The 24420-nt window shown below is 37.6% G+C and overlaps 1 protein-coding gene across 1 annotated transcript in view; it reads left to right on the top strand.

Moving 5' to 3' along the window:
• Positions 1-24180, top strand: part of LOC107695301 (membrane-associated guanylate kinase, WW and PDZ domain-containing protein 1-like) — a 41032-nt gene extending 16852 nt beyond the window's left edge. The window contains exons 5-17 of the mRNA XM_016495162.1: positions 3387-3560; positions 4265-4442; positions 5074-5144; positions 6004-6171; positions 7969-8461; positions 8933-9443; positions 9539-9602; positions 10250-10645; positions 19490-19690; positions 20605-20678; positions 21031-21174; positions 21390-21528; positions 22504-24180. Coding sequence (XP_016350648.1) covers positions 3387-3560; positions 4265-4442; positions 5074-5144; positions 6004-6171; positions 7969-8461; positions 8933-9443; positions 9539-9602; positions 10250-10645; positions 19490-19690; positions 20605-20678; positions 21031-21174; positions 21390-21528; positions 22504-23306 — 3416 coding nt within the window. The 3' untranslated portion in view covers positions 23307-24180. The remainder of the gene's footprint in view (positions 1-3386; positions 3561-4264; positions 4443-5073; positions 5145-6003; positions 6172-7968; positions 8462-8932; positions 9444-9538; positions 9603-10249; positions 10646-19489; positions 19691-20604; positions 20679-21030; positions 21175-21389; positions 21529-22503) is intronic.
• The last annotated feature ends 240 nt before the right edge of the window (positions 24181-24420 follow it).

Here is a 24420-nt window from a genome sequence, read left to right as displayed (position 1 = left end):
CAACATTATCAGCAGAAAGAGCTGAAAAAGAGCCCTAATGGTGAGAAAAGAAGCATGTAACGCAGACTGATGTCTGAGCCTGCTGATGTCTTTATTAAGGGTCTCACACACAGCTGCAGATTCACACTATGACATCCTTCAAAGTTGCAGCTCTTGGATTTATGAATATGTTTCCACTGACTCGTGTTTTTGTTGCCGCTGCACCACTTTCCTTTGTATTTAAAAAAAGGAAAGAAAGATGTTCACCTATTATGTCCATCTCGATCCCACATAAAATTGGCTTTATGGTTTTTATGCAAACCTGTTTTGGGGAACTTAAACAGTAGAAGGGCTGATGATTGATGTAAATGTCATGGTCCAATCACTGACCATGTCAGTATCAACCATTTTTACTTTTAGTCCTTTAGATTTTTCCTTATCTTGCCAAAATCTTCACTATATATACACTACTGTTCAAATGTTTGGGCCGATAAGATTTGTTTTTCATGCTTTTGAAAGTCTTTTATGCTCACCAAGGCTTTATTGGATCAAAAATGCAATACAAAAACAATAATATTGTGAAATATTTCTGTGATTTAAAATAACTGTTTTCTATTTAAATATGTTATAAAATGTAATTTATTATTGTGATGGCAAAGCTGAATTAGCTGTAATTACTCCAGTCTTCAGTGTCAAATGATTTATTAAGAAATCATTCTAATATGCTGATTTTGTGATCAAGAAAATTTTCTTATTATTATCAATATTGAAATCAGTTGTGCTGCTTGATATTTTTTTCTGGAAACTGTGATGCACTTTTTCCCCCCAGGATTCTTTGATGAATAAAAACTTCAAAAGAACAGCATTTATTTAAAATGTAAATATTTCGTCCAACATTATAAATGCCTTTATTGTCACTTTTGATCAATTTAATGCATCCTTGCAGAATAAAAGTATTAATTTCTTAAAAAACCTTAATGACCCCTAGAAATAACTCTAGAAATGTGAGAATTGGCATTGTTTGTTTTAATATGCCTATAATTACAAATTATTAATGACAAAAGTATTTTTAAGGCAAGGCAAGTTTATTTATATAGCACATTTCATACACAATGGTAATTCAAAGTGCTTTACATAAAAGGAAGTAAAATAGTCATACAAAATAATCACAACAATAAAACAAGGAATTTAAAATGATTTAAAAATTGATTTAAAATGAATTTAAAACAGTTAAAAATAGAAAATGATTATACATAAAATACAGTGCAATCAGGTCGGATGTAGCACAGTGTTCATTCAATAAATGCACAGCTAAACAGATGAATTTTGAGTCTGGATTTAAATGTGGCTAATGTTTTAGCACATCTGATCTCTTCTGGAAGCTGATTCCAACTGCGGGCGGCATAATAGCTGAAAGAGGACTCCCCTTGTTTTGTGTGAACCCTTGGTATTTCTAACTGACTCGATCCTACTGATCTGAGCTTGCTTTTTAATTTTTCTTATCACTTCCCCCCTTGCGCAATGGTCAAAACCATGCGCATCTGCAATAAGAATATTCAAAAGTGAAGTAGGTGCAATCATTTTTCCTTCATGTGTACGCCAGATCTCTTGCGAGTCTTTTTTAGCGCCCCTTTGGTGCCACGTTGATTGTTCATAGGGGCCTGCTTGTTGTTGACTTCGAATTATATCCTCTAATTGAGGTTGAGGTTCGATAAGTACTACAGGTGCTAATACTGCTACTTGACACCTTGAAGCTTTTTCATATTCTATATTTTTTCAGAGGGGGCTTAACAACTGCAGTTTTCAGGGAGTTTGGAAAAGTCCCAGAAAGAAGTGAGGCGTTCACCACTTCTAAGAGATCTGCTTCTAAACAGTTAAGCACCTGAGCAGTGATGCCCCGCAGCTTATGAGTCATCTCTCCAGCCCGAAACCACACCACACTCCTACTTTTCTATCACTCTGTACAGGAGAAAAGAGGCTTTTCTCTGTAATCCCTATTTCAGTTTCTCTGTCTCTGATTACCCCTCCACCCCCATTCGCTCTCTCTCTCATTCTCTCTCTCTTTTTTTTAATTTTTTTTCTCCAGCTGTAAATAAGCTGCAGTGAGGGAGTTATGCTGCATTAAATATCACTGAAAGTGCCAAACATGTAGCTATTGTACAAAAGCTGAGTAAAATATCTTAGCTATGAAAGATTGTGCACCCCTAGTGGTCTTAGAGTGTAAATTGTATTTTTTTTTTCCACCTGAACATTTTTATATTGTGTGGTTTTATTTTGGAGATTTAAAGGTAGATGTTTAGAGGTGGATTAATCTCATGTTTTCGCCATTGTTCTGGTTGCTAAAAGAGCTCTGGAACATCCTGCCAGTTTATTAGTTTCATAACAGCTGTGATTAAGGGTTTTAAATAGTGTGATCTAGGGCAGCAGAAGCCAGGAGCAGGAAAAATTCCTCTTTTGATAAAATGTACAACTAGAACTATATCATTAAAACTGGCGACACAAGAAGTTCTACTTTGAAAGATACACTGGGGTCACATGCAACAGTGGAAATGGCTTTTAAATTTAGCCAAAAGATCTATTTTAAATGAGGAAAGCTTAGGATTTTGAACATTTTAAAAATTCAAAAATGTTATGACATAAAAGTAATTCTGCGCTATTTCTAGGTCACTAATCAAATAAGCAAATTTACGACTGATCATGTGAAGTCCTTAGTACAAAAGGTCAGAATTTCTTGCTTCCATTGAAGTACAAGATGATCTTTTGGAACATTCACTCAAATCAGGCAGGAGAACATGGATCAACAGATTTTATGGAGCTCTTGCCAGACTTGTGGAGTTCATGCCAGTTTGAGTATGTGTTGTCACTACAGGAAAAGGGGGCATGAATAGCTCATGTTAATTTTAACATTTCACTGAAATTGTTATGCTGATAATATAATATTTAATGAAGAATTTTGTATTAAATTATAAATAAATTTACTAGTGGTTTTAGATGTTTGTCTGTATGTCAGGTAAGTGTAAATTTGATTGCTTTTTTGGAACCATTTTTCTTGGCAAAGTTAATAGTGTGCTCATGATAGGGCTTGTATTTTGATGGATTTATGCCTTTTTTGGCTAAAATGTGTTTTTGAAAATGGAAATCTTGAAGTTCCAAAGTCTCCTGACTCGAGCTGTTTTGATTATCGTATTCAGGTCCACAATTCTAGAAGCGGCTCTTTGGCTGCTTAAAAATATTGACTTGAGGGACAATAGCTTTTAGGTAGAAAATGGATCTTGTAAAGGACTGTTTCAGTTAGCGCATGTAATACATTGTGTCTAAAAGTCATTATTTTTAAATTTTGCTGGTTGGAACAGTTTTTCGATTGTAGCTTCATAGAGGCCCTTTCTAAAATAACTCTGTCATCACAGGGAACTATTATGGTACACCTCGGCCAGTCCACATCGGTCCTGACAGCCCCCCCATTACTTACCAGGAACATCGAAATCTCCTGAGGAACTTCCGTACTCGTAGCAAATCGCTCAGCAACCTGGAAAAGGCAGTGGAGGAAGGTGACAACAGCGAGGAAGACTCTGGTCTTTCAGGTATTCAGCTGTTGGATCCACCTTTATTTTGAAATTAGCTGAGTTTTTTTCTTAAACAAGTATTTTTAAATGCAAGCAACTTCCTATCTCATGGTACAGTAATATATTTGGGAAACTTTTTCTGTTGAGATTGGGAACTTCTCTTTTTTTATCAGGATCTGTTACTTATGGTGTACCCCAAGGCACAAGTTTGGGTCCTTTTAATTTTTCCTCTATATGTGTTCCCTTTAGGGTCATTATTTCGAAAAATTAAAAATCTCTTTCCACTGTTACACAGACAATAACATTATCTTCTAAAAGCCATTGTTAAAACTAACGTAAAACTTAAAGCCTAACATAAGACAAAAGCCAGTGAGAAGTTACTTTGTTGTTGTTTAAATATTGTGTGCTATATATAGTGTGTTGAGTTTTGTGTGACATGCTGAACCTTCCAGCAACTCTGGTTTTGACTTGAATTCACATCACCATTTTGCATTTAGTTTTTGAACACAAATGGATGTCTTCTCAACCAGGACATGCTTGCATTTTTTTATGTTTTTGACAATAAAAACTATGGAATTGTATTTAGGATTGATGCCTTTCTCATATTAGAGCTGGCAAGAGGAGCGTAACATGAACAGCGTGACCTCTCGCTGGCCTGAGGTTGCTTAGATTATACAAGACGGCTAAATTTCATGTCATGTTCACTGTACTTTGTTTCCCAGCGGGGTCTGCAGGAGCCAGCAGTGCCCCTCCCACCACCATAGTCTCACCTAATCAGACTTGGGATTCAGGCAGTGGGCGGGATGGAGGGGTTGCCATGGAGAACGGAGCACGTGGTGGGGCATTGCCTGAAAACTGGGAGCTGGTGTTCAGTGACACGGGTGAACCCTATTACATCAAGTGAGTCAGCAGGAGAAAAAAGAAAAAAATAAGACGGCATTGTGAGAAATAGAGTGAGCACGAATAGAGACAGAAGGTAATTTGTGTCCTCCAGTAATCAAAGATTATACTCAAAGTTGACATGATGCCTTTGTATGTCACATTAGATTTTTGACATGCGAAGGCGACGCTTGAACTTTAAGATGTGCATCAATGAGAAATGTTTAATTTAGCGGGTGACGTACAGTTATCATGTTGGAAGTAAATGTGATTATTTAGCATTTTTGATGATGATGAAAATGAAGTTCGCTTATGGGGTTATTTTGTATTTTTGATGCAATTTGTGTATAAAAAAAGGGTGACATTTGAACTTCAAGATGCACGTCAATGAAAAATGCATAATCTTTGCCTTCATCTATGAAAATTAAGTCCGCTTAATAGGGATATTTTGTATTTTTGATGCAATTTTGTGTAAAATAAGGGTGACATTTGAACTTTAAGATGCGCGTCAGTGAAGAATGCATAATTTTTGCCTTTATCTATGAAAATTAAGTCCGCTTAATGTATATTGCTGTAAGAACTGCTGTTGTATTTCATCTTAAAGTTGCTGATGAAACCTTGTGGGGGAAAAAAAGTCTCTCTCATTTTTCAGCCATAACTCAAAGACCACAAGCTGGCTTGACCCAAGGACTCAGGGCAAAGAGATTGTCAGCAAGACGGAGTGTAAGTGTATATGTGTGCACGTGTGTGTGAGCTTGGCTCCTCTCCACTTTTAACCCCCAAATATACTCTCACTCTCTCTGCAGTCTTCACACAAAGATTAATGACAAACATTCCTACAGCCATTTAGTCTTTCTCTCACGCCTTCATCATATCCCTTGTTTCCTTTGCCTTTCAAGCCTTATCCATGATACCCCTCGTCTCTCCCTGCTCGCTTTCTCCTCTCATCTCTCTTTTTCCTTTAATGTTATCTATCACTCAAAGCACACTCTCTTAGATTTGAGAAGGTCATGTCTGCTATTCCCTCTGAGCCGAGTGATCTTCAGAAGTCATTATGTCTGTTAGTATGCACACGTGTACGAAGCCCACGTGTGCGAATACATTTATGTGCATAAATCCCTCAATTTTAATTTAACCATGAGAAAAAAAGTTTTAGTGTTAAAAATATTGTGTAGTTTATACAGTATACTGCCTACTATTGTGAAACCATATACATTTTGCAGGTTTCAGAAGGTAGTATGCCACGTGTTTAATTAAGCAGTCAATTTAAGTGCATTGCATTGTGAGAAACGGTATCCTCACAATGTGCTTTGTCATATGCTACACATTTTGCCAGTACTGCACATTTTCACACTCTAGAATATAAAAAGTGTGTGATTGAACAATTTATACAGAGTATAACTAGAATAACCCACATCCCAGTAGATGGCACTGTTGTTTAGCAGTCAGCTTCATCCTGAAACACTAGTGTAGTCGTTTAGGCTTAAAGGCATTGTTAAAACTCTGTAGACTTACCATCCCATGTTTAGATACTTACTTTGTTTGTTGTGTGTGTGTGTGTGTGTGTGTGTGTCTCATTTAGTACCTGCATTCACAGACCAACCATCTGAATTGAAGGGCTATTCCATACACACCCGCCTGTCGAAAGGGCCTCGTGGGTTTGGCTTTAACATTGTGGGTGGCAGTAGACCTCGAGAGTTCCTGCAGGTGTACAGCGTCACCCCTGGAGGCCCGTCTGCACTCAAAACAGGTTAAGTTTAACCCAGTGTCATTAAAAAAAAAATAATAATTATAACACAAATGCAACTCACACTGTATTGCACTAACCACACAAAAAACTAAAACTGAAGTGATTAGGATCTAAAATTAAAACTTTTAAATTCTAAGCTGTTTGCAACATGTTCCAATGGTGGGTGAATTGAGGTACAAATATTTCTTAATGGCCATGTAAAAATACTGTATTTTTATTATTATTATTATTATTATTAATATATTATTATTCAGTAAAGCTGTTTCTGTTATTTAAAGAAAAATGACCTTGTTTTATGTTAAATTGCTCATGTCTTTCCTCAGTATGACACCTTGCACAGGCATATTCAGGAATATTATGATGATGATGATGATGATGATTCAGTAAAGCTGTTTTTGTTATTTAAAATGGAAAAATGACATAAAGCATTCTTTTTAATGTTAAGTTACTTATGTCTTTCCTCAATAATGACACTTTGCCCAGGCATATTCAGGAAGGCATCAGCTATAAATGAGATATATGTAAATTAAATTTAATGTTTTCATTAGGCTACTTTTATTCTAATTTCACAATGAGAACAATTAAAAATTTGAATAGAAATTTGGTGACATGAAAAAAAATGAATTGAGGATTTTCCTGCATGCCGCATTCATATTACCCTGGCAACACGAGTATTCTCTTTTGGAAACTGCTAAGTGGCTTCTGCTTTTTGCTGCTTCTGTATAAATCTGCAGTACAGGAGATGGCACTTCGACGGTCAGTTCTTTAAATATTTATAGATTTATGACAGATATAATAATGACACACATAGATTTGTGCAGGGGGCTCTTAAGGACGTTGTGAATCATATGTGATGTAATGGTCCTGCTGACTTTAACATCCTCTTTTTATGCTTAGAAGACAAAAAGCCCCATAGATCTGGATTTAAGTCAGATAATTTATAGATGGCAGAAAAACCAGGGGAGAGAAAAGGATCAAATGGATAAAAGATAGATTTTACCACAGAAGCATGAGCTGTTTGCTTTTCTGCTCTCCCTATCCTTTAATCTATCCCTCCAATCCTCACTTTTATTTTAGGCAGGAAATCCCTTGACACTCTTTCTCTCTCTCTGGATTAGATTAGTGTGTGTGTGTGTGTGTATTTGATGATTTGGAAGGTCTCATGGTTTGAATCTGCTCTTAATCCAGATGGGCCTGTAGGTTTTAATCTGCTTGTCTCTTACACACAACACTGTCCACTCACGTGTACTAACAAACCCACACACACACTCACTTATCCTTAAAGGGTAAGTGAGTACCTTAAAAAAATCCCCTGTGATTGTAATTTTTGTTCCAAAATAAAAGTTTTTATTTTATTTTGGTTTAGTTTAGTTGATAAATTATCAACTAATTATATATTGTATTTTTGACTACTAATCAATATATTGTCTATTGATTTTAGTTATTATTTATTTTATCATTACCATTTTCAACCCTCTCTGTCCCACAAAACAATGTGTCAAACAAACTCTTTAGGTCAGACTGTAGTGATCAGGGACCTTGTTAACAGCCTTCATCCTCCCCTTTCAAACATTAGTTTCAATAAATTGTCTTTTTCGACTGGCAGGAAGTTACAGCAGGTTTTCATTGTACACTGAACTTCTTAAACTTACAAGATTAAGGAAATTTTGATTCCTCATTATATGACCACTTTAATACTTGTACTCAAAAAGTGAGAATCTGATTGCTTATGATTTCCCACATACGTAAATACAAATGACAGAAATGTTTCTCGCTTTGTCTCTCTCTCTCTCTCAGCGGACATCCTAGTGTACATCAATGACTCGTGTGTGCTGGGTCTGTCCCATAAAGAAGTGGTAGAAATGCTGAAATCCGTCCCCATGGGTCACAGTGTGGACGTGGTTCTCCGTCGAGGTTACCCCATGCTCTACAGCCCTGATGGCTGCCCCAAAACCAGCCTCTCCTCCCCTTCTGTCCCAACCAGCACCAACTCTGCGGCCCCTGGTTCTGCTCAAACCCAGGTCCAACATCCTGATGGACACCAGCCTGGCTTGGTGAACCTCAACCTCTCCATGTCCCACCACAACAACTTCTACCCCCGCATGCAGAAAGAGTCCTTGGATGCTAATGGAAACACAGCAACCCAGCCTTCATACTCAGTGGCCAATGGAAATGGAGTGGGAGGGACTTTCGGGATGGGGGCAGTGCCTTCTTCAAATGCCCCTCCTCCATCAAAGAGGATGAGCTCCAGTCATAGCGATACGGAGGTCAGCTCATTTGTCACGCGCAGGTAACCAGAATGACATTTCAGACTGGTTGAGTTATTATCATTTTTATTAATAAATAACCATGTTCATTCATGATTGTGATCATGGTTGTGATATTAATAATAATAATAATAATAATAATAATAAATTGTTATTCTAACCATGTTTATTAATGATGAGGATTATTATTAATAATAATTATCATTATTGAGCACAGTTAATAATAATAATAATATCATAACCATGTTCAATAGTAATAATAATAATAATTATTATTATTATTATTATTATAAAGAAGAAGAGGAAGAAGAAGAATATGGTAATAATAATAATAATAAATAAATAAAATTAATAAACATTGTTATAATTATAATAATAATATCATGACCATGTTCATTATTGATTATTATTACAGTACTATTATAATTATTATTTTATTGTTATTGATGCTGTTCTTTTTACACAAGCATTTATTTCTTCCACTCTTCATCCAGAGCTTCCCTTGTCCGAAGCTACAACAACAACTCTCTTCCAGCTCCGTCTCACGCCCATCATAGTTCCAAGTCTTCCGAGAGCGATCTCTCCTCTGCTGTGCTCTTGCTGCCACAGCCTGAGGTGGGTCCTACCGCCCCGCCAGGAGCACCCAGCACCCAGCGGCCTCCAATGCCCCAAACATCTCTTGCTGTTGCACCCCCAACCGAGCACCCACCCTGTGGTTTCAACGGGTGTCCAGCCAACAATCCCCCGCGGCCTCTTCCGGGTGGCCTAGGGTCCCCTGGAGCCCCATTTGGGGTAGGCTGCGGGGGAGGGGGTGAGCTGGTACCTGTGGCCTTGGGCAGGAGTGAGGGAGGGGGTATGGGTTTTAGTGTGACGGCTGGGGGGCAGGGAGGGCAACTGGCGGTGGTGAAGAGAGTTTGGGACAGACGACAATGCCACTCCCTACAGCCAGGGGACGCTATTATTAAAATCAATGGCGCTGATGTACAGAGCCTCAGCTTCGCACAGGTAATTCATTAACTCTTCGGGTCTCTTTCTGAAGCTTTTCCCTCATTAAGCTTCCATATTTTAATCCTTGCATATGAATTTTTTCATATGAACAGGTGCAGCGAGTGCTGCAAGAACATACCAAACAGGGTGAGGTGGTCTTACTGGTTTACAGAGGAGGTGAGTGTCTATGAATAAGGAGGGTTTACTAAGGAGGTGAGTGTCCTCCACACCGTCTATGAATAAATCCTTTATAATATTCCATTAAAAAAAACATAAGAATTGTCCATTTTTATTTTAAGGTCACTTTACAATTTTGTTTTATTTAATTTAAATAAATGAGTAAAAATCATAAATGCTACACGTGAATTTAGGCAACACAACTTTATTATGTTTAGTGTGAAAAATGAATATTCATTGTGAGATTACATTAAAATTGTTGAACATTTGTTATGATTATTTATGAATGTCTTATTGGTATTTTAACAATGTCTATAGCAATTAAGAATAATTGTGCAATTGCATACAAACCATAGATAAAAAACAGTATATTTTATTTATTTTTTTATATCATTATTATATATATCAAATGAAAAATGGTGTGTCTGATTGGTCCAGACGCTACATAAATATAATATAATATAATGTATAATGCAAGTAGCTAACAGCACATTGATTATATATATATTTCTGATTAAGTATTTTTAGATTTATTATGTTTTCTATATAAATAGAAAAACATCATATCAAGAAAATGACATATTTATACCGTTACACAGATCACCATACATCCTGCCTCTATCACCCATCATCCTGTTCTCTCTCAGGTTCTCTTTGTTCCCCAGGCTCACCAAATGCCTATAAGAAACCTCCCTCATTGGGCACCCCTGATCTGACCTCGCCCTCCTCCGATGCTGCTGTGCCCAGCCAGAGCACCCTCTCTCCCTCCTCGGCATGCGGTGACCTCCCCAACCTGGTCCAAAGCACCAGCTTCCTGGACTCTGTGCCCGTGACCCTGACCCTAGAGCCCCGGGACTGGATAGGAGTCAAGGACGGACCTGCTCAGTGGAGTCGTACTGCTCCCTCTAATCTCGGTGCAGTATCCAAAAGCCATGTAGACACAAGGGGAGCGATCTCTTCCAGAGCGATGGAGGTGGAGTTGAGACGGAGACCAGGAGAAGGATTCGGGTTTGTCATCGCATCCCAGGATGTAATGAATGGAAGTAAGTACAGACTGGGCATGACATGCATGTATAATTTCTGGCCACTGGATGTGACCTTGTGACCTTTGTTTTTATCTTTGGTTATTCTGGAATTTGGAAGCCAAAAATGAACATTTTATACATAATACAACATTATTTTTTATCAAAACCAGGGTTCTGGAAATATATATCCTATTTTCTGTCTGCATAAAGTAATTATCACAGAGTAAGAGAGTATATAATACTGCTTTGTTCCATGTTTAGAGGCCAGGTGAATGGCGAAAAAATATTTTCAAGATAAAGGGCATTTTACCCCGTTAAGCATGTTGGTCATCTGTGTTGTGTCATTGCAATAAACACGTGCACAAAAAAAATCCTTAATTAGCAGACTAATTATGATTTCCTTCACTTGATTTGAGGCTTTGCTGATTTGAGGCTTTCACTCTATTTTTGAAGACGTTTCCAGTTGTTTTTAATAAGTCATAAATGTACATGTATGATTTGTACCTCACTACTCTGTATATTGAGGGGTAAAGTTCGTACTATAAATGTTAGATAAGTTAAAGTCCAAATGAGGTCATGGTTTGTGTCCAGCAGTTCTTGTATTTGTGAAACAACAAATGGAACAGTTTCTTAAGTGGGCAGTTTTTCCTGTTTTCTTTTCTTTCTTTTTTTTTCTTGTGCATTGCGCTTTGTTCAGTTGTTTAGTAGTTCAGTACTTGTTCACTGTTATTTGGGTCTTATTGTTTCTTCTGTAACACAGAGATTTGCAAGAATGAACCATTGACCTTTGGATGTTTATGATTTTGTTACATTTTCCAAGTTTACGTAGCTACAGTACTTCATAGAACCAAATGTTTACGTAAAAGTTTCTAGACAGTGCATCAGACATAAAAATTCAATGAATTCTTTAAATTAAGCGTATCTGACATAAACATTTCAATGCATCCTTGCTGAATACAATTATTAATTTCTATATGAAAAAAATCTTAGCCCAAACTTTTTAACAGTAGTGTGTGTGTGTGTGTGTGTATTGTTAGACATCCCAATATATGGTTTAAATATCACACACTTTTCTTCTCATGATGCTTCTTTTGTGAGAGGATTCAGTATAGTATTAAATCATTCTTATTTGCTTTCACTCACCATCCCTCCCTCCCTCCCTCCCTCCCTCCCTCTCTCTCTCTTCTCTCTCTCTCTCTGCAGTCTTTCACCCTCTCCCCCTCTCTCTTTTCCTCAGTTCAGTTTTGTCAGTGCAAGCGTCCTCAGTGTCTGCTCTAGGGGGGAAAAACACCTGAACAGTTCTTCTTTTTTCAATTTCCTCACTGTTTTGTAATATTATATGTAGATTAAAGTCTCAGTATCAGGAATTCTCTGGATTTGAAGCTGGATTGAAGCTGGATCAGGACAACATGCTGGAAAGGCTTCAGTCTGCCCTGAAAACGGTGAAGGACGTGAAACGTAAATACTATCTTACCTCTTATGGACTCTTATAATATCTGTATTCTGCTTAATTATTGACCTTGGTATTGTTTACTTTACAAACAAATTAATTATCTGCAGCTGTATCAAGTTTAGTGGTCATTTAGTGGATTTTAAACATTTCCTGGAACATATGTTTCCTAAAGCTTTGTGATTTGTTTGTTTGACCTGAGATAGGGTGTATTCAGGTGCATGGGAATAGTTTGTTCATGTCACAAAGAACAGGATGTATGTTTTGCGTGTGTTGCATTGTATCCGTAGCCTTTGCACTCTCCAGGATAGTTCTTCTGAAGTGCGCTCCTGATTATATCTCGGTACTTTTCATGCTTCAGACCGTCCTGGAGCTGGGGTTCACCTGGGCTCTCACGTGCCTGAAATATTTCCAGCTGTGATGTGTTGGACCGGTGAACAAAGAATCATCCACACTGTAGAAGGGTCCAAATTTCTGCTTATAGAGTTCAATAGCAATGAACAGAAAAAAACGCTACTGTTTTTTTGTTGTTGTTGTTTTTTTTTTTTGCACATGGAACCATAGTATCACCATATTTTTGGCCATAGCTGTCTCTTCATCACAAAAACTTCCCTGGTAGTACCATGGTACAATGATGTGCCATAGTATTTATGTGGTACTAGCTGGTGTTTTCAACAATACCCTGGTACTGCCATGGTACAATGGTGCATGTTGAAAATACTTCATAAATTTGTGTGAAAATGCTTGGTAAATAATGTTTAACGGTGCCTTGATATCCTTTGGACATGGTATCATTGTATTACCATGTTTTTTTTCCATTGCAAAAAATGTACTGTGGTATTATTATGGTACAATGACGGTATCACATGGCAATACTATAGTATTTCAAAATTAAGGTACTACAATTCATTTACCATAGTATTTACATGGTACTGCCATGGCACAAATCCAAAAAAGTCCATGGCACCATGGTATTACTCGTTTTTAATATTCTTTGGCCATGGTACTGTATTTTATTTATTTATTTATTTTTGATATTCTACCATGGTATTCTTTTAAATCTGTTGGAGTACCACACCATAACCCATGAATATAGTATCTCTATATTTTATATTTTTTGTCTTTTACATTTTTACTGTTATGAGCAGCTCGCCCTGAATATCTTATCGTGTGTGTGAGATCATCTACATGAGGTCATTTGTAGGGAATGTGCAGTATGTGTGGAACAGAGAAAGTAAGAAACACTGCATGCTCGTTCCAGTTGTGCTCAATATAAGACTGTATCGTATCTGTATCCTCTCTTTGTGCAATATCCTTAAGGCGTTGTCTTATGCCCGTTTCCATTTTTCAGAGGAGCAAGTTGTTCTAGGGTCAGCTGATGCTGCTTTGTGAAGCTTAGCCGTGTTACCAGTCATCGCAAGCTGTGGATCATTGGTTGAGCATATTTTCTCAATGTCATGTGAGGTTTTGCATTGTTCATTTTTACATATTTACATGCCAGGACTAATAAGCTGGATAAGATTAAATATTAAACAGATGGTTGGTTTTACATCTTTATCCCCAAAGGGATGCAAGCATGCTTGTATGTGTATGTTTGAGCGTTTATGATGCATTTTGTTTTGTTGGACATGTGTTGTGGATCTCTTTAGATAGGATGTGTGAAATCAGTTAGTACAGTGCTGGACACGTCTAAGGCTGTGTCAGATAATGAATCATTTGATGTTGTTTACAGCAGTGTTGGTATTGGTTGTTTCTGCAAGGTCAGCCTGATGTAAAAGGAGTGTTGTGGGTCTGATGCTTAGTCACCATTAGCTTTAATGCTGTGATCTGCATCTGTGTGTTTCAGCTCCGTGATGTGTACCTGTATGTTTTTTGCTCACAGTGTTTTTAAAGATAGAAAAGTTTTAATACGCGCTTGGTCACTTGTTGTTAAGCAGATATTTTTATCACATGAGGATGAGTAAATTGTGTCAGAATTTTATGGATGAACTGTTTTTTTTAATGAAAATGTTTATTAATCCAGGCATATGTGACACAAATTGTGCTCTATTACTGTTGCTTTTCATTCATTCACTGGTCATGTACTCATTAAATCATTTACTCGCTGGTCACTCGAGGGTATTGTCAGTGCATTAAGTATACAAATGTTAGAAAATGAGGGAGTAGTCGTAGTTTTGAGGTTAAGGACCTTGGGTTGTTAAACACTGGACAAAGATTCAGAAACAGACTAAATGTCTATATTAATTTCTGAAGTTTTTAATTTCTAAACTGCTAAAAGTAAAATTTTAATGTTGGGGTGAATTTATTATAAGCATAACTAAAGCTGAAGTGTGTAATTTCAAATGGAATAACAAAAAAGTACAGACTGCTTTAAAATATATTTCCTCAAATACTCCCCCTCTCTGCCATTGGCTGGCTGATCAGATAGCCGCGCCCCCAACTCACACTATTGGATAAAATGTCCGGTTGGTTGAAACATTGTTTTGAAAACACTTATTTAGGAAATCAACATAGTAAAGTTTAATTAAAGCTGAAGTCTGTCATTTCAAACATTTCAAAAATACTGTTTGTGTGACTTTTTGATTTCTTAAAATACTTCCCCTCTCTGCCATTGGCTGGCTGATCAGATAGCCCTGCTCCAAGCCAACAACACTATTGGTTGAACTCTTGTCAGGCTGATTGGAATGTTCAAACAAACAGAACAATGTTTTGAAAGTATTTTTCTGTATATGCATCTGCATAAGAAATGGAAATAGGCGAAAGTATATTAACATAAAGACTCTTCAGCTTAAATAATAACAATAAAAACACAAGCCCATAGGAGTTCACCAAAAGTCAAGTAAGCATGCGTGTGTGTTTTTCTGACATGTGACAAAAGGTCATAATCTCGGCATGAGTTCTTCTGTTTTCTACTCTGCATGAGGAGTTTTGTTAGAGCGCTGCAGCCATTCACTCTCGACCCCCGCCTGAACTCTGCTTCCACAACACGCAAAACCTCTGTTCTTCCCGCCGAACCTGTGGTGTGTGTAAAACTAGGCTAAAACTCTCTCACGGCTCATTGGCTCGCGGTTCAGAGGAAATCAGCCCAGACGTGAAAATAACAGAGGCTCATGACTAAAAGTGGAGGTGAAAAGAAACAAGGTGTTGTTTAAAAGTTCTATTCCACACGTTTAAATAGTAGTTAAAGTTTCACCAATGCTTGTGTTGTGCACCCGTTTGTGTCAGTGTTGAATTGTTGAAGTATTAGAATTATTGAAAGTCTTTTTGTGTTCAGAATCAATATATAATAATGTTATGCTCTATTACTATTAGTTATATAGTTAGTATATATATATATCATATATCAGACATCACGAGACATCACGCCGCATCCCAGTTCCGTGTTCGGAAAGGAAATTAAGTGTACTACAGAACCCCTAAAGGGAATAAATAGCCTACGAGATGGGAGGATACAAAATATTTCAATACTTTCTCTCGCAATTATATCGTTGGGTAATTATACTGTATATAAATTGCGGGCATCAGGGAGCCGCTACTAATATGCAGGGCATTGAAACCGCTTTCAAATGCGCGCTCTCATTTTACTTTCACTTTTGTGATTCGCGATCACACGGACGCTATACTGCGGACCAATACTGCCGCTACCACACATTTTACAAGATTAGATATTTGTCAGTGGTGCTCAGTATCTGCAAATCATTCGCCATTGTCCTATCAGTCATCTCTCCTTACTCTGTGTATGTGGTAAGTGAACTTTCATGTACTATAATGTAACAGTCTACCACTAGCAAGCGGCTAACCATGACCCTTTAGTGGCTCCAGAACGAGCGTTTTTAAGGGGGTCTGAATACTTTCCGTACCCACTGTATATATTTATTTATATACACACACATTTTTTTCTATAGAAAGTGGATATTTCCTGAGATAGTTCCTTTAGAAAGCATGCATGTCTTTCTCTGTGTCATTCATAATAATGTGGATTTCTAGGATTATGGGAAGTGTTTGATAACAGTTATGTAACAAACACCATATGCCTTTATGAAGCCAAAATACTCTGATGTTCAGTAACTACAAATCCCAAAGAGCATTTCTCTTTCTTTCAGACAGCTGGGTCAGAAACAGCTGTACCGCTCTATTCATCCCTGTTATTTATATTTTTATCTCTGATTTCATGAGGGAGACTTTCATGAAATTGCATAAACCCTCTGTACCATGTTTATTAAATGCATCCTCCCTATAAACACAATAACAATTTGAACGTGTTTGCTCCGTGTCCATTTCTATAAATAACCCATAGAACAATATGCTCATTAACAAAGATGTTTTACACACTATGAATAATGCATTAATGTTTTATGAATAATAGACTCATGAATAATGTAGGTTTGGTAATAATTGGCAGCACTTAACAATGTGGTATGTGGGAGAACATTCTCGTCCAGCACAACACACTTCACATAACACTGAACACACTCTCACCTGGGCTTTACTGATTCTCTACACACACAGGATTATTTAATTAAACAAAAGATCACAATTTATTCAGCCAACCAATATTCTCATTTTCCACTTTGTGGATCTGTTACTGTGATCAGAAACAGAATTAGCAGAATTGTTCTACCACTTGTAAAAAAATGAAAGGGGGAAATTTTAACATGCATTTAAAAATTTGATACGGTGGATATCCATCTTAAAAATGGGGTACATTTCCATTTCATTTCGAATATTAAACACCACATCACACATATTGTACATGAAAAGGTTTCTGTGTAGCTTGTTCCTCTGTCTCCTGTATGTTTGATCTTGTCTTATGTAGTGATTTCTCTCTGAAGTTCTTCGGAAAGTGCATACAGATCAGATACTCTGTTAGAAGTTGAACTGAAGTGCTGGTTAAACTAGTTTGTAAGTTATGCAGTCCTGTTATGTTAATCCAAGAGCTCGGTAAGATCATAGAGGTGTTCTCAGACTTACAGTTGAGGAAGCGTCAGGACTTTCTGTATAGATCTAAAAAGGGCTTTCATGTCGTGAGGAAGTGTTTCTTGGCTTATGCTTGAAAGACACAGCAGAGTGTCAATTAGGAGAGCATTTCTAACATATGTTTTTTTCTTTTATGACATGCTGATACAGTATGTTTATTCAGATCTGCTGCCCACTGCATCAGGGAAACACTATTCCTTTGTTTGTGTCATTCATTTACTATTAATATACAATCAGAGCTTGTGCACCTTTGTGGTTCTGCAGTTCCCTCAACAAAGTGGGAGGCTAAAATGCATAGAATCCCAGTTGACATACTGTATGTTGATGTACAAAAGGTTTGTACATACAGCTTCAAGCCTGTACACTTGAAAAGGTGCTCTAAGCTTTCACCTTTGACCTAGATTGCATATGGGACCATTTAAAGGGCTAACATGAACTATTTCAGGCCTGTTGTCATTTTTACATGTTCTGCGCTGTTGGCGCTTTCCCCACACAAGTGCACAATCAGTACAAACAGGTCAATTCACTGGCCAATACTGTCCAGTGGCAGTGCTAAGTGTGTTTGGGAATGTCTCTGTAGCTTCCCTGCTAAACGATATGCCACAGGAGCTGAGGAGCCATTAGATTAGGAAATGTTGACAAAACTGTGAGCTGTGCCCACCAAAGGCTATATTAATTTGATCAAACATATATTAAAAACACTAATATTGTGAAATATTAATACAAAAAAAAAAAAAAAATGTATTCCCAAGTGGCAACGCTGAATTTTCAGCAGCCATTACTCCAGTCTTCAGTGTCACATGATCATTCAGAAATCATTTAAGTAAATTAAGGAAAATTTGTTCTGCTCATGTTTGATAAATAACAGCTCTTGTCTGTGGAAAAACATGCTTCTCTCTTCTTCTATTCTTAATCGTGTCCTTTTAGCCTCTTTCTTTTTTTGGGGGGGTGGGGGGTGGTCTTGTTTCTCTTTTGTGAAAACTTGCATGTCAGTCTAAATTTGGTGTGTTTATGTGCCTTTCATTCTCACATCATTGCAGAACCATCTCCCAACAAATATGTATATGGAGCAGAATGCTTAAGGCAACAGAGCAGTATTTCAGTCTGCTGTCTGATGTTTTATGTCTCTCTCTTCTTTCTTTAATTGACTGTCTCTGTGTAACATGATGGCAAGCGCTCAGGGTAATTGTACGCAGGTCTTTGAGATTACAATCTTGGCAACCAACCTCTTGTTTGGCCAAGAGTGAAAGGCTGAATAATGTGGACAGACGAGGTTGGAGTGGAACAAAACACATCATACTCAAAGCGTCTTTGGCAAACAATAGGCTACACAGGGTGAGTACAGACCCATCAAAGGACAACAACAGTGAAACTTAGGACACACTGAGGAGAAGACGATAATTAAACAAACACAGGTGTACAATAAACATGATTGATGCATAGGATTTCTATGTCAAGATGGCTCCACCTTGTAACTAGCAGGTGGAACAGTTTATTCTTGTGAGTTATAGCAGGTTTGTTCTTTCTGAGAGGATTTTTGCTTTGGAAACTCCTTTGTGAAATGTGAAAATGTGTGGAACAATGCTTTTTTTTCCTCTAGTGTGATGGAGAACATGTCAAAATAAACTTTTAAATGAACAATGGCACACACAGTGTATTCTTTTAATGTAGATGTGTGAGTCCTAGTTATGTCTTGGTAGATATGGATTTCAATCATTCTTTCCTATGGAATTCAGAACACACGATATTCAGTGTTTAAAGAGACAGTTCATCAAAAAAATAAAAACTTTGTCACTATTTACTCGCCCTCATGTTATTTAAATTTTTCTTTTCTATGGAACTTTTTTTTTTTTTTAGGAATGTGGTAGTTTTGTGTGAGGAACAGATTAAACATGAAGTCATTGTTCTGAAATTAAAGTAAAAATGTTCATTTTTGAGTGGGAAGAAATAGTTCACTCCAAAAAAAAAAAAAAAAGTAATCATTTGCTCATCCTTATGACTTTCAAAACTGATTGAGATTTTTGGGTGAACTGTTTCTTTTAAGAGCTTCAGCGTGGACTGAGTTGTGCTGTAATGTAACTGCTGAAGCTTTGAGATTTGCATAACTTTGCACATAATCAATTCAGTAATGAAATGAATCGTCATGTGGCTGTCTCTAGGATTGGCAGTAAGGTCACAGAATTCTGTGGTCCAGAATGTCCCATGGTTATGTAAACATGAAAGTGAGGAGTTTGTTCGGTGTTCTCTCAGCTATATAACCATCTTTTGATTCAGTGATTCATACAGTCCATTTAGAAATGGGCCCCTTTTATCAGGCATTACCAAATGGAAAAAAAAATGAAGTGACCCATTATAAAGTAGAACAAATGTAGTTTTATTTGCATGGAAGAGAGGTTGAATATCTCTCTTTCTTTCTGTCTCTTTTTTCTCTTTAGCCTCGTCTCTAGTGTCTCACAGGTTTGTGACGGTGCGACGGGGGAGCCCAGCAGCACGCAGTGGTCAGATCCAGCCGGGGGATCAGCTGGAGGCCGTGGAGGGCAGATCAGTGGTCACGCTGCCTCACAGAGACCTCACACAGATACTGCGTAGAGCCGGCAACACACTCAGACTCACCATTATACCACGCTCTCACACTAGTAAGCACACCGCACTCGTACTATGCTCTTAATTTCACTTTTAAAATTATATTGTGTGTTTTTAAATGGTGGTATGTTTGTTCATACACTACCATTCAAAAGTTTGGGGTTGGTAAGATTTTTAATGTCTTATGAAAGAAATCGCTTATGCTCATCAAAGCTGCAATTATTTGATCAAAAATACAATAAAAATGATAATATTGTGCAGTATTACAATTTAAAATTACTGTTTTTATTTTAACATATTTAAAATTTTAAAATGTTGTTTATTCCTGTGATGGCAAAGCTGTATTTTCAGCAGCCATTACTCCAGTCTTCAGTGTCACATGATCCTTTAGAAATTATTTTTGAAAATCAATGTTGAAAACAGTTGTGCTGCTTAATTTGATTAAAATATGCATATACATATGCAGATAAATTTTTTTCAGGATTCTTTGATGAATAGAGAGCTCGAAAGATAAACAGCATTTATTTGATATATAAATGTAAAACTCTTCACTGTCATTTTTGATCAATTTACTGCATCCATGCTGAATTAAAGTATTCATTTCTTTCAAAACGTTTGAATGGTTGTTGTGTATATGCATACATATTTGTTTTTATTGTGTATATCTTACATTTTGGTATTTGTTTTGTAAAGTGCCTTGAGAAACTTTCTGTAAATAAAGTTTATTATTAATAATATTATTTATTAATTGACAATTTATTCATTAACATTTATGTAGTAATTAATACATAATTAAATCAATTAAATATTTTTTATTCATGTTACTTTTGATGTTAAATTTTATTTATTATATTCTTTCTGCTAGTCCTTTTGGTGTATTTTCAACAGTTTCCACAAGAGGGTGCTCGTGTAAAGACACTAAATAAGTGGTCTTTTTTTATTTTTATTTTTTATTATTATTTTTCAGACAATAATCTGCCTGAGTACCCTGACTTTGATGCTGAGAGTCGGTTAAGAAAAGGGCATCGTGCCAAGCAAAAAGTGAGACTACATACATTCATACAGAAATGCACACATATATTTAAATGGGTTGTGGAATCATTTTGTTCCATAGACTTTTTATTTTACTATCAACCTCAAAACTTTAGGTTCAAATTCACACAGATGTGTAGGGAAAGTGCATCTCTGTAACTGGCCACCATTTTTGAACACATTGTTTATTTTAAATGCTCCTACAGTGTGATCATATTATTATTATAATTACTATTTAATATATGAGGTCCTATAAGCTTCATGAGTGTAGCATGTTATCTGCAACTTTCCAGTATTTCATACCCTACACCACATAAAGTTGCTTATGAAAATGTCTCTCTATCTCTCTCTCTCTCGACAGGATTCCCAGTATTATAGCGTTGATCTTGAGAGGGGGCCAACAGGGTTTGGTTTTAGTTTGCGAGGTGGAAGCGAGTATAACATGGGTCTGTATGTGCTCGGTCTGATGGAGGGTGGACCAGCCTCACGCAGTCAGAAAATACAGGTTAGTTTACACACACTATCACACATGCATTAAGTTCATTTTATTGGGACACCATTGAATACAACATTTCGCTTAATTCTGTTAGGGATGTTTGAAAGTGTGACTAGGAGTAGTACTGAGTCATGCTGTGAAGATTATGCTGAGGCATGCTGGGATTAGATTCTGTTGTTGACATTACGCTGAGTCACAGAGGGTTTTGCTGACTCATATTGCAGGTGAGTGATCAGCTCGTGGAGATTAACGGAGACAACACATCTGGAATGACACACAGCCAGGCCGTGGAGCAGATCCGAAAGGGAGGAGCCCGGATACACCTTATACTGAAGAAAGGCAATGGATACGTTCCAGATTATGGTGAGGGGAGACCGAGTAATGGATAGGAATAGAGGGTTTGAGAAATTTAGGTTTTGATCTGAGTAATGGTCGACAGATGCCTGGAAATATTTTTACAAAAGTTCTGCTTTCCTCTGAAAGTTACCAGGTTTATATCTGTATATCAGATTTTTCTAGTCAGGGCCATGGGCGGGTAAGAGGATATTTGGAGCTCATATGTTGAAATGATACATCCTTCCATGAAAACTTAGTGGAAAAACAAGGTTATGACAGATATTCAGGGCTTTTCCAAAATCATTCAGGATATAAGCACCATCCTTTGGTGCCCCCCATGGTCAGACTAAAGCTTCTTACCTGTACTTTTTGCAACTCTGCATTGTTTTTTTTCTCTTTATTTAATTCTTTCTCTTGCTGTCTTTCACTACTTCATACTTTCGCTCTCTTTCTCTCTCTTGAACTCTCGTCCAGTGGAGCTTTCCAGCTTATCTCTTTGTATGACTAACTCGAAGCAGGGCGAGCCTTGCTTCTATGTCATCGGCCGGACAGAAAATATGCGGTTGGTAACAGTTCCTCGTTCCTGTTGGTTGTCATTTTGTCTTTCTTAATGTTCACTTCGACATCTCACAGTTGTCATACTCCCTTCAACATTCTGCTTATATATATATATATACAGTGGGTACGTATATATATATATATATATATATATATATATATATGTAACACTAATGCCATTGTTTCACTGACAATGTAGTTTAGTCAAGCACTCAGAAAAGCAGCAAACACATTTCTCGCCCACCGCCTCCATCACAGACCTGTACTGAGGCTGAGATTTCAGGGAATAACCCCTTACTGATCTGAACAGTTATTAGTACATCACATGGTTGTGCTCTCATTCATCCACCCACTTCTCCATCATCCAACCCTTATCTGACACCTTGTTTTGTATTTTTTTTTAGATAATGTTTTATCATTCAGCTGTCTCTTTCTCCTCCTCAGACCGTGAAGCTGGAGCCGTTTCCCCCTCCTCCCTCTTTTCCAAAGAGCCACGTATGGCTACAGTGGATCGCTCTCCTTTGAGGAGCAGCAGATGGGTGGATGACAGTGGACAAGAGAGGAGAGAGAGGAGGGGGAAGGAAAGGAGGGAATCAGGGGGAAGGAGCAGAGGAAGAGGAACGGAGGAAAGCAAGTGGGGCTGGGCGGAGGATGGTAGTATGGCTGGTAGCTCCCGGTCGGCAGGAAGAAGGAGAGAGCAACAGATACGTTCACGGAGTTTACCCGGCACGCTGAGGAGCCGAGAGGGGCCATGGAGAGAAGAGGATGAGGACAACACACGGGGGGGAAGGAAGGGAGAAGAGGAACAACGACGAGGAAGGCAAAAAAGTAATAGCATTGGAGAGAGAAGAGGAAAAGTGAAGGATGTTAGTTCAGAGAGAGAGAATGGTCTCCCAACACACCGAGAGGAAGAGAGAGGAAGTGTCAGAAGAGAAAAGAGTGATCACAATAGAACCAGCACAATGGAGGTCACACAGCACACACCTTTCTCCTTCCTCATGCCTTTGGACAATGATGATGATGGGTCAGGCGCAGAATCGGCTGACAGCTTCTCTGAAGTCAGTGTGTCTGCAGCCAGCATCGCATTCTCGGGGACTCAGTGGCCCCTGGATGCCATCAGCCCTCTACAGGCTCCTGGATCTCCGACAACAGCCCCGGGACCCTGGCTAGTCCCCAGCCCTCACAAACTCTCTCAGGTTTTAGAGGGGAAAAGGCTGAGCCAGAATAAGGGAGGACTGTGGTCCTAATGCTATCTCTTTAAAGGGATAGTTCACCTAAAAACTCAACCTCATGACGTTCCAATTCAGTATGACTATTTATAAGAATTTATTTATAAGAATTGTAGTAGTTGCACTTTTTCACATGAGTGAATGGGTACTGAAGCTTTTAAGATTCAAAAAAGATGCAAAAGCACCAAAAAAAACTTTATACAACTATATTCCAAGTCTTCTTAAGTCAATTTTTGTGACTCTGATCAAGTGATTAAAAAAAAGGATTTATTTATGAATCTTTGCTACTTCTCTCATGAAATGTCATGAACATTGCAAAGAGAGCTAGATTTTAGTGAATAAAGGTGCTGTCTTATTTACCATTGTTCAGCTATTTTTTGCAATTTTTGCTATTTTCATCATTTTAATAGGAATCCACACCATCTGGAATTTCATGTAAGACTGAAAGATTTCCCAATGTGAATTTCGCAACGACTTCAGTTGGTCATGTGAATTTGCTACGTTTACCAACAAAAACCTGCTTGGTGTTAAAGTGAATTTTGTGTGAGCTGTGGTTCATACAAAGCTACACTATTGACAATTTACAATAGACCATTTTTGTTTGCAAAATTGCGCCAATGTGATTGCACTTTAAAAGGATAGTCCACCCAAAAATGATGACAGCATTTTATTTTTTGGGTGGACTGTGCCAGACAACTGAGATCGTGATCTGTTCTTCACACAATACTATCACATATCATATTGACTTTTAATAACATTTTAGTGTAATTTAGTTCTTAAGCCAAATGAACCAATTTTATGATTGATATTCACTTTCATGATCCTTTAATGATGCTTTTGCATCCTTTTCTTCAAAATTTCTCCTTTTGTGTTTCATGGAAGAAAATAGTCATACAGGTTTGGAACGTATTGAGTATTACTAAATGATGACAGATTTGTACTTTTTTAGGGGGTAAACTATCTCTTTAACTTTCTCTCTCACACACACACTCTCTCATCCAGCCTCTCCTGCTCTATCTCTATATCTGTGGTTTTCAATGCACTACCACCATCCCATCCGTCCCTTTTCTGTCTCAAATCCATATCTATATAATACTAGAATTGTTGTATTGGAATCATTCAGATACCGCAT

The sequence above is a fragment of the Sinocyclocheilus anshuiensis genome, unplaced genomic scaffold (genome assembly GCF_001515605.1).
Source record: "Sinocyclocheilus anshuiensis isolate Anshui unplaced genomic scaffold, SAMN03320099.WGS_v1.1 scaffold122, whole genome shotgun sequence".
Lineage (NCBI taxonomy): Eukaryota > Metazoa > Chordata > Actinopteri > Cypriniformes > Cyprinidae > Sinocyclocheilus > Sinocyclocheilus anshuiensis.
Note: the sequence above shows the minus strand (reverse complement) of the source record. Positions and strands in the feature narration are given on the sequence as shown.